The sequence below is a fragment of the Hemitrygon akajei genome, chromosome 8, assembly GCF_048418815.1.
Source record: "Hemitrygon akajei chromosome 8, sHemAka1.3, whole genome shotgun sequence".
Taxonomy (NCBI): Eukaryota; Metazoa; Chordata; class Chondrichthyes; order Myliobatiformes; family Dasyatidae; genus Hemitrygon; species Hemitrygon akajei.
In genome coordinates, this window is record NC_133131.1 from 29,082,915 (window position 1) to 29,094,560 (window position 11,646).

At 40.5% G+C, this 11,646-nt stretch overlaps 1 protein-coding gene across 2 annotated transcripts in view; it reads left to right on the forward strand.

Moving 5' to 3' along the window:
- LOC140731757 (double C2-like domain-containing protein beta) overlaps window positions 1–11,646 on the forward strand; it is a 282,625-nt gene that overhangs the window by 254,951 nt on the left and 16,028 nt on the right. For both annotated transcript variants that reach the window (XM_073053525.1, XM_073053526.1), the window contains one exon: window positions 10,657–10,738. In XM_073053525.1, the coding sequence (XP_072909626.1) occupies window positions 10,657–10,738 (82 nt within the window). The remainder of the gene's footprint in view (window positions 1–10,656; window positions 10,739–11,646) is intronic.

An 11,646-nucleotide genomic window follows, 5' to 3' on the forward strand; every position in this document is an offset into this window, starting at 1 on the left:
CATTAATGTAAGAAATGCAATCATCTGACAAGCGGAAGAAGATAAATGAATTGACTCCATCATCGGTAAACCAAAGATTGCAGTAATAGGACGAGGTTGTAAATTAATGTTCAATACCATGGAAATAATATTGAAAATGTCTTTCCAATATTTTTTCAAAGGCAGACATGACCAAAACATATGAGTTAGAGAAGCTATCTCAGAATGACATCTGTCACATATAGTATTTATATGGGAATAAAAATGAGCCAATTTATCCTTGGACATATGAGCCCTGTGCACAACTTTAAACTGTATCAATGAATGTTTAGCACATATAGAGGATAAAAATTGAAGAATTTTATCCCAATTCTCAATAGGGATAGTAAAGTTAAGTTCTCTACCCCAATCATCCTTAATCTTATAAAAGGCCTCTGAATGTATTTTCATAATACCCTCATTGGGTAAATCTGGAAACTAAATCTGTACAAGGATTTTCATTGGGTTCTATTTTAAGGACTTCTCTTCCCTTTGCTTTTTAAAAATTGAATAAATGAATTGACAATCCGATAGTTAAACACACTTTACGTATATGGTTTCAATTTCGGAAATTTTTTGGGTTGAATCAATTTGTTTTAACAATTCCTATTGTATCCAATTTCTTTTTTCATCCCTCTATTATGGACCAAGCTTATTTAGCTTGGAAGACTAAAGGTATACTACGATTTTCTGATTTATTTTTGGATAATTGTTTTATGTCTTTTGAACAATTACCTAATAAATATAATTTGCCTAGATCTCATTTTTTTAGATATTTACAGATTAGGAATTTTTTAAGCACTGTACTTCCCACCTTTCCAAATCTAGATTCTTCAGGTATTTTGGAGAAATTGTTAGAACTAAATCCTTTCCAATAAATTTTAGCCAGCTCCTCTATCATGCCTCTATAATTCCCCTTACTCCACTATAAGATTGATACATATGATTTTAGCTTTTCCCTCTCAAGTGCAGAATGAATTCTATCATATTATGGGGTTCCTTTACCTTAAGCTCCCTAATAAAATTTGGTCCAACACCCAATCCAGAATTGCCTTTTCTCAAGTAGGCTCAACCACAAGCTGCTCAAAAAAGACATCTCATTGGCATTTTACAAATTCTCTCTCTTGGGGTGCAGCACCAACCTGATTTTCCCAATCTACTTGCGAATTGAACTTCCCCAAGACAATCACGACATTGCTCTTTTGACATGTGTTTTCTATCTCCCATTGTAACTTGCAGACCACATGTTTGCTTCTGTTTGAAGGTCTGTATATAATTCCCATCAGGGTCTTTTCGTCTTTGCATTTTCTTAGCTCGACCCATAACAATCTATTCCTTCTGACCCTATGTTACCTCTTTCTAAGGATTTTCTTTTACCAGCAGGGCCACCCCTCCCTCTGACTACCTGCCTGTCCTTTGATACAATGTGTATCCTTGGATGTTAAGCTTCCAATGATTATCTTCTCTTCGCCACAACTCAGAGCGGCCCACAACCTCAAATCTGCCCATCTCTAACTGCTCTAGAAGATCATCTACCTTATTTCGTATACTGCCTGCTTTCAAATATGGCACCTTCATTCCTGTATGTCACCCTTTTTGATTTTGACCCCTGTTACACTGCAACTCATTCCACTGATCTAGTGACAAAGCCTGTCCAAGTTCACCTCATGATCAAATATAACACCAGGTGTCCCACCATTTCAGACAGTTACTGGGGAACAAGAGTCCGTGACAGAGATCAAAGATCATGTATTTTTCTGTATGGTTGCAGGAAATTTCTGCACATCCATTACAAGACATAAGCTGAACAGTGAGTATTTCTAAATCAGTCAAGGATGAGGTAGACTTGTTACAAGAAATTACGGTATTATAATTGCTGACCACGCTGTGGAATGGCAGCATATGGATGACAAACAGAGAGAACCCACAAGTTGGTTTATTATTGCCACATGTACAAAGTACAGTGAAAAACACTTTGCATGCTATCCACAAGGATCATTTCATCACATCAGTACATCGAAGTGGTACTACATAAAAGCAATAGCAAATCAAGAATAGACTTACAGTTATAAGGAAATTAGATATGTTATTGGCAAACATGCAGGTGCATGAAGAGGACTCATTACAAATGAATCTCCAAATGAAACTGAATAGCTGAAAGTTGTAGGACATATAGGGACCAATGACATAAGTAGGAAAAGGAATGAGGTCCTGAAGAGAAAACATAGGGACTTGGGTAGAAAGCTGAAAAGCAGGACTTCAAGTGTAGTAATCTCTGTATTTCTGCCTGTGAGGATAAGAATAGGATGATTTGGCAGATGAATGTATGGCTGAGGAATTGGTGTAGGGGGCAATGTTTAAGATTTCTGGATCATTGGGATGTGTAGAAGAGGATGGCTTGCATCTGAACTCGGGGGACCAATATCCTTCTGGGCATGTTTGCTGGAGCTGTTGGGGAGAGTTTAAAATAATTTAGCAGGGGGACGGGAAGCAGAGCAATAGGGCTGAAGATGGGGCAATTGGTATACAAATAGATGCAGAGTGTAGTGAGACGGTCAGGAAGGGCAAGCAGATGATAGGGAAAAATTGCAGACAGTGGGATAGGTTGACATGGGGTCAAAATCAAAAAGGGTGATGAATCCAGGACTGAAGCTGCTATATTTGAATGCACACAATATTTGGAATAAGGTAGATGACTTTGTAGTGCAGTTAGAGATTTGCAGGTACGACACTATGGGCATCACTGGGCTGTGGCTTATAGATGATCCTAGTTGGGAGCCTAACGTTCAAGGATATACATTCTATCGATAGGACAGGCAGGTAGGCAGAGGGGGAGGGATGGCTGGGTTGGTTTTAAAAAAAGAAATCAAATCCTTAGAAAGATGTGAGATAGGATGGGAAGGTGTGGAATCCTTGTGAGTAGAGTGAAGAAATTGCAAGAGTAAAAAGACCCTGATGGGAGTTGTATACAGCCTCCAAACAGTAACCAGGATTTGGGATATAAGTTACAATGGGTGATTTTTTTTTTTAAAAAGCATGTAAAAAGAGTAACGTTATGATAGTGTATGGTATGGTCATGCCCTTTGGTAGAAGAAATAAAAGAGTAGGTTATTTTCTAAATGGAGAAAAAATTCTAATAACTGAGGTGCAGAGAGACCTGGGGGTCCTCCTGCAGGATTCCCTGAAGGTTCATTTGCAGGTTGAGTCAGTGAGGAAAAAAAATGTGGTTAACATTCATTTTGAGAGGATTAGAATATAAAAGCAAGGATGTAATATTAAGGCTTTAATAAGGCACTGGTGAGGCCTCATTTAGAGTATTGTGAGCAGTTTTATAGAACATAGAACAATACAGCATAGTACAGGCCCTTCAGCCCACAATGCTGTGCTGACACTTAAACCCTGCCTCCCATATAACCCTCCACCTTAAATTCCTCCATATACCTGTCTAGTAGTCTCTTAAATTTCACTAGTGTATCTGCCTCCACCACAGACTCAGGCAGGGCATTCCACGCACCAACCACTCTCTGAGTAAAAACCCTTCCTCTAATATCCCCCTTGAACTTTCCACCACTTACCTTAAAGCCATGTCGTCTTGCATTGAGCGGTGGTGCCCTGGAGAAGAGGTGCTGGCTGTCCACTCTATCTTATTCCTCTTAACTCTATTCCTCTTGTGCTGGTATTGGAGAGGGTTCAAAGGAGATTCACGAAAATGATTCCGGGATTGAAAGGCTTTTCGTATGAGGAGTGTTTGATGGCTCTGGCTTGTACTCACTGGAATTCAGAAGACTAAAGGGGGATCTCATTGAAACCTATTGAATGTTTGAAGACCTCGATAGAGTAGATTTGGAGAGGATGGTTCCTATGGTGGAGGAGTCCAGGACCAGAGGGGTCAGTCTCAGAACAGAGGGGCATCCATTTAGAATGGAGATGAGGCATTTCTTTAGCCAGAGGTTGGTGAATCGGTGGAATTATTTGCTACAAGCAGCTGTGGAGGCCGTCTTCATGTATATTTAAGGTAGAGTTTGATAGATTCTTGATTTGTCAGTGCATGAAGGGATTCGGGGAGAAGGCAGGAGATTAGGGCTGAGAGTGAAAAGGATCAGCCATGATGAAATGATGGAGTAGGCTCTGTGGGCCAAATAGCCTAATTCTGCTCCTATATCCTGTGGTCTTATGGGCATTTTCATTTCTCAAAATTTATCAGGCTCTGCTCCTTCCTTACCTTATTTATTGCTGAAACCACCTTTTTTATTTTTTGCTTCCTGACTCAATAAGGCCAATGCATCCAATTGACCAGCCAGCCAGTGGTGTAATAGACCTGACTTCAAGGTGATTGATAATGAGTTCGAATCCAGCTGGCTCCATGCACACTTTCCATCCGTGCTGGGTTGAGTATTGAGCTAGCAACTGGGCCTCATAAAAAACAGTCAAATGCCACGGAAGTGGCAAAAATGCCATCCAAAGCACCACAAAGCACAAAAATGAACAACAATCTAGTTGACCTCCTACATTTTATTCCCCATAAATTTGAGCATGTCCAAGCTCAAAAATCTGTGTGCTTAACTGACAGCATCTGTCTACTCTCCACTCCTTGTATTTGGTGACTTTCCCATTTATAGTACTTCTAAAGTCTCCTCTAACCCTACAACTATTGACATAGCTCACACATCCAATTCTGAACTCTTGCTGAGGAAAGTCCATCTCCCACCCCACATCCTCATCACATTCTACAGGGGTTGTATTGAGAGCATCCTGAGCAACTGCATCACTGCCTGGTTCGGAAATTGTACCATCTCGGATTGCAAGACCCTGCAGCGGATAGTGAGGTCAGCTGAGAAGATCATCGGGGTCTCTCTTCCCGCCATCACGGACATTTACACTACACGCTGCATCCGCAAAGCAAACAGCATTATGAAGGACCCCACACACCCCTCATACAATCTCTTCTCCCTCCTGCCATCTGGGAAAAGGCTCCGAAGCATTCGGGCTCTCACGACCAGACTACGTAACAGTTTCTTCCCCCAAGCTATCAGACTCCTCAATACCCAAAGCCTGGACTGACACCTTGCCCTACTGTCCTGTTTATTATTTATTGTAATGCCGGTACTGTTTTTGTGCACTTTATACAGTCCAGTGTAGGTCTGTAGTCTAGTATAGCTTTCTCTGTTTTTTTTTATTACATAGTGCAGTCTAGTTTTTGTACTGTGTCATGTAACACCATGGTCCTGAAAAACGTTGTCTCATTTTTACTATGCACTGTACCAGCAGTTATGGTTGAAATGACAATAAAAGTTGACTTCACTTGACTTGATAATTCCTGAATCTAATCACCTAGCCTAGTTATCAAGGCAGCAGACTTATCCCAAGCCTCTTCTCTCTCTCACTGTCTTCTTAAGATGGTTCTTAAAATCTCTTTTTTTGACCATTCTTTTAGTTATCATCCCCTTAATATTTCCTTAAAGCTTCAACTTTTGTTTGATACTGGCGTTGTGAAAGTGCCTTGGGATCCTTCCTTTTTTTAAAGGTGCTGTATAAATGTGGTGACCACAGTGTTTTCGATAGGTTATTGAATGTGATTGGGTCTCCATTTGGTTCTCAAGTTCAATGGTTGGGAGGGTAACATGTTTTGCTGATGCAGGTACACGCTTATATTGAACTGTACATGCAAGAATGTATATGTGTAATCAGAGGGCATAGACGTATGATGCCAATTGTAGCGTCAATAGTTATGGTAACTGTTCTGCCTTCACCAATCTAAATAATAAATAATGTACTAAGTTTCTTATAAGCAATTCAATCATGGCTTCCACTTAAGGTGTGACAAACTGTTGCCACTTCTGTGGCATACATGCTCTGTTTCCCGAGGGCCAGCGGCATTCCTCAGAATACACACTCTAATGCTCCATTCGACTCCTATGTGGACGTTGAACCCTTGGACCACTACCTCACTTTTTTAATATATATCATTTCTGTTTTTGCACGATTTTTAATCTATATGTATACTGCAATTGATTTACTTATTTTATTTTGTTTTTTTTCTATGTTATGTATTGCATTGAACTGCTGCTGCTAAATTAACAAATTTCACAACACATGCCGGTGATAATAAACCTGATTCTGAATGTTAAATTCAGCTCGAACTCCACTTACAGGCACCAGAACGTGACAGTTTTGACTTTAAAATTTAAGAGTAGTAGGAAATTGAGACGGATTGATTTCATCCATTGAAACTTCTGCTGCTTCGTGATCCCAGTCCCAAAATCATGCACAAAATGTAATTCACATAATATTTGCCGTACCCTTGCCAACTTTACATGCTGCTGATAGTGTTTTCTGCATGAATTATTAACAAATGTTTTTTCTCATAATCACTCTGTGACCTTTGCTGCTATTGCTGCTCATGTCCCCACTTTATCCTTGTGTTTTTTCAAGTGAGGTATGTTCTTTACAAAGCCTCCTCTTTCTTTGGTAATGGATTTATTAAATGAGCTCATCCCTCTCAATATTCAGGCATTCTCTCCAATAACTGTGCACGTTAATGCTGGATTATAGAGTCTTTGCATTAACACTGAAGGAATTTTGTGACTGACTGCAGATTTTTGTTGTTGCCTCCATTGACAGCTATTCTCATCCACCGCATTTTGAAAAGATGGTTGCACATGTTATTTTATTACTTAACAGGATGAGGCTGAGTTGTGGTGTATTAAAGTTTGTAAAATATTGCACGAAAGTTAGAGCAGCTCCAAGTGATACTTTTTTTGATGGTGCTGCTGAAGATGAATGACAGCTTCCTGGTGGTTTATAAAGCAAGAAATACAACTCAGTACTTTCTTAATATGCTGTTTCTGTGGTAAACTATCACTGCAAACAATGAGGAGGCACATGAAGGCAAGGCTGACTCGAGCATCGAGGCAGCGGGTATGATGCAAGGTCAAGGCATGCTCAAGATGATGTCGGAGACGGAGATGAAGCAAAGGAGTTTCAGTGCCCATCCACCTAAACCGAGACGAGGTTGGATCAATCTAAGCAGCGGGCCGACTTGGAATGGTCGGGTACGGGTCAGAATGTGGCGGCGGGGTCCAGACCCGGAGTGTATCGTCATGGCAGGGCCTGGTTCCTAGTGCAGGAGATGACCCAGTGTTTGGACATTTTAAACGCCAGGCCAGGTGGACTGAAAAGGCAGGGTGTCGGGACCGGAGGCAAGGGTCAGGCCGGTTCCGCTTGCTGCTCTGCGACGTTTGAGCCACTCTCTGTGGCATTGAGGCCGAGGCTGATCCAGGCTTTGTGTCTGCGAGCTTCACAGTGATTTACCCCATTGTATAAAGAACTGAGCCTGCTCCAGCTGCTCTGGGCTTCGTGTCTACGGACTCACTTTTGTTCTGAATGTTATTGTTTGCACGATTTGTGGGGTTTTTTTCTCTCTGCGCATTTTATGTTGATCTTTTTATATTGGGGACTTTTGGATTTCTGTGGCTGCCTAAGCAGATGAATCTCAGGCCTCTATAATTTATATATTGATAATAAATATACTTTTGATCTTTGATCCCTTTGTGAGCATGTAAGGTGTCAAAGTGTCTATACGAGTGAAACACTGTAGCATTGCTAATGTCTAATGTTTGCGGATGGCAGCTGGAGTCTTTCCTGGCCTCAAGGCACCAGTGGCATGAGGACGTCTCTCGATGAACATATGGGTTGTTTGAATGAAAGAAACCATGTTGAGTTAGTGGCGTGAGAACAAAAGGTCAAAGAATTAATCTGTCTCTGTGTGCCTCTCCATGCTTGTGAAACTCCCTACTTATTGGGGTGCCTTTCACCCCAATATTGGGCCTTTCACCCCAGTATTGGGACTTCACCGAGACTGAGGGATCACGATTGGTGCCTTGGACAGACCCGGGGTGATTTCACAAGTCATAAGTTCTCCTGACAACAGCAATAAACAAGTCCCCCAAGGACAGCAACAGTCAAGTGGAGAGTGCAAATCATGAGTCCTGAAATCTTTGCAACCTACTTCATTGTATTTAATTTGATTTATTTGTGCTTTCTATTTTATGATAATAAATTAGGCAAGTTACTTTGTTGTGCTCATGTGCTTATTACCACATCTCCTAGCTACTTGAATTGTTTGGTTTGGGTCTGATCAACCCAGCCCATTACAGGCTGACACTTCTCCCTGGTGCTACTTGCTCTGAGATGGTGGGATTGTTGGTAGGGAGTTCCAAGATTCATTATCAAGCAACTCTGCAATGGTAAAGAAGAGTTGATAGACTTGCAGGATATTATGTAATTCGGAAGGCAATCTAGACTCGCACATGTCCCACATGGTGGTTGACGTCGTCATTTTGAGAGTTGCTGTCGGACAACCCTAGGTGACTAGCTATGCTGCCTTTTGGAACTGGCATACGCTACAGCCATAAGACATTGAAGGTTTATGTTAGTGTAAGTTAGGGATGGTGGATCTGGTCCAACCAAGTTTCTTGATTGGTGGTGCAGGTGCCCTCATGCAAGCAGTATTTCATTGTAATCTGCAACACAAGTTGGACGTGCAGAGGTGAGTCACGCTACATTCAGCTTCTGAGCTTTTCTAAGATGCACGGTATCTGCGTAACTGCTCTGTTTAAGCTTTTCATTAGTGGTGACTGATGTTGATTGTGGGAGACTCGATGTTGATAATTTGACAATGTAAAGGGTAGGATGTTGGATGCTCTAATTGGAGATGGTCATTGCCTGTCATATGTGTGACATGAATGTTACTTGCCTCTTCTGAATGTCTGAATGCAATCTTGATAGAGGTATTTTATTTAACTGCGTCATGCTTCATCCTGCATCCTGCTTCATTTCCTGATGAGTTCCGAATAGGCCTGAGCAATGTACAGACATGCACAATCATCCCAACTGCTAATATAATGGAAGCGTATATGATGGAGAAGTTAAGAAGAGCTGGACCTGAGATAGACCCCTTAAGAACCATGTAATGGTGTTCTAGTGCTGTGATTTACCTCTAAGCACCCACATCTTTCGTGCAAGGTAAAACTCTAGCCAACTGCCAGTGGAAGGCTGCCTCTTAAGTCCTAATGATGTCACTTTTACTAGGGCTTACTGGTGTTACAAATCCTGCAAGAACATTCGCTCCCAATACATCTTTGGAAATTAGCTGTTTGACCTATACTTGGACTAAGGATGTTATGTTGTTTTTTAATTTTCCAATACTTATGAAAAGCATGTTTTTTTTCTTGTTTATTTTTGTGGAATTTGGAGCAATGGTGAACTGAACTTTACCTTTTTTTTTAGTGAATTTTCAACTTTGAAGTGTACATTCTTAGTAAGTTCTCTTTCATTAGAAATCAGTCCAAACTGAATTAGGGTCAGAATTGCCTCTTCCCCTGCTACAGCAAGTTGTTACCTTCAGCATGAACCATGAGTGTGTGATATATTTTCATCTTTACTCCATGATGTAGAAGTAACCTTAGCTAAATGCTGACTCCGCTGACCCAAAGCCCTGCTTTTTTAATATGTTTTGATAACCTTTTTCCAACAGTTTCTGGCCTACTCTCATTTGCTGATTTACCAGCAGTTGGGAATGAGAGAAAAATAATGGTGATAGGAGAGAGGAAGAACAGGAGAGAAAGTATGGTGGACAATGAACCTTGCATCTGTCAGAAACAGGTTAAATGAAGATATTCAAAAGTAGCATACTGTCTATAATAGCAGCTGGTCCACTGGGATGACCTTTATTTACAAAGTATACATTTTCCAGCCCAACGATCCTTGCTGTGTGGGTGGATGGTCATGAGGGGACAGTGAGGTACCTGAGGGAGGTCAATGAATTGACCGTGTGAAGGTTCAAGCTGTGAAGTTGTTCAGAAGTTCAAGTCCTCATTTTATTGGTTGGAGGGGTAGGTGGTGGGGGACTGTTGTTGTAGAGTGTAACAATATCTGGTGAAGAAGTGAAAAGAGGATTGTGAGAATTGGGGGAGGATGGAATACCACCATAGCAGATGTATATATTATGAAGGATCTCTGTGAGGGATATACATAGCAAAGGAATTCATGGTCTCTGAACCATTCCAAAGGTTCCTTTTAGAGGCAGCAAAGCAAGCATTACAAGTGTGAAAGCTTTCACCATCTGTGAGCTAAATATATGTCTTCCAAAATCCCAGAAGTGCTATCCTGGCAAGTGCAAGATGTCAATCGATACTACTGAGCACGTTGTCTATAAATCAGTACATCATGAGGATGGAAGACCTGATGGAAAATCATGGACTTTGCAGTTTCCAGTTAGTCCATAGATTCCCTTTGCAAATGATTTTCCCTTAAAATTAAATTAGACAGCATGTAAAAATGTGCCAGTGAGAGATCCTGTTTTTCAACATGTCAGTCTTGGTATTAGTCCTTCGGTATGAAAATTTTGCCTTTCAAACCAGGAAAATGGGAAAAATTAAATGTCAACCAGGAAGAAAGAGACATAGAATGTGAATTAGAAAACTTAACAGCCAATCAGTCTACTTTAGGCAGTAACGATTGAAGGATGAATGTTGTCCAGCAATGATTGAATTCCCTTGTTCTTGTTTGAAAAAAAATACCATGGAAATTGTCAAGATTTCACCTGCCATTTAATATTTCAAAATGTGTTTCTTTCAGATATTTGAAGCCAGACGCCGACAAGAAGTCAAAGCATAAGACAGCTGTCAAAAAGAAAACCCTTAATCCAGAATTCAATGAGGTATTAATAGATCTTATTTTAAATGCACAGCTAATGATAGCATATAGCATACATCTTCTAAAGACTGTACCATAACAAAGTTGCATCACCAACAGTAAATTTACTGTTCACCCTCTACCCAAATGCTGAAAATTGCCTTAACCCTTGAATCCTATCTTTTCCATCATCCTACTCAGTTCTACTGCACAGCAATGGGAAGCCATGCTACATCAAACAGCCACTTCAGTCACAATGTATGGTGATGCAGCTTTATTACGGTACAGTCTTTAGAAGCTGTACGGTTTCGGACATTTTCTACTTGGGTATTATTAGTCACATAAAACCTGCATCCCCTCTCTACTTTATCCAAGTGTATGTACATATGGTCTTGTGTGGTCAACCATGCCACATCGCAATGAAGACAATTGCACCAGATTCCTATATATGCATTCCATTGAAGAGTTAGTGGATAGGAACAGAATTAATTTTCTCCCTTTCCCAATCTTTCTGTACACATACCAACCTATTGTCTTCATTGCAATGTGTCATGGTTGACCACACAAGACCATACATACATCCACTTGGATAAAGTAGAGAGTGGATGCAGGTTTTATGTGACTAATAATACCCAAGTAGAAAATGTCCGAAACTGGATAGAGTCAAGAAGAAAGAAGCCACATTGTATGGTTCAATTATTTAAGCATTATCTTCTAATATTTGGAATGGTCTTTCTCCCCACAAGCTTTCCAAGTTTTATAACTTGTGCTGGCAATGTAAGCGTTCCAGTAGAGTGGCTCAGTGATACTACCAGATTTTATCTTTATTATGCCCATTAATGGGCTGCAGAACTGAAAAGCTGCAATTGGGTTCAGTACCAATGAATTCAGCTATTCCCCTTTTGATCTTCCAGTTAATTTGACTATCTGGGC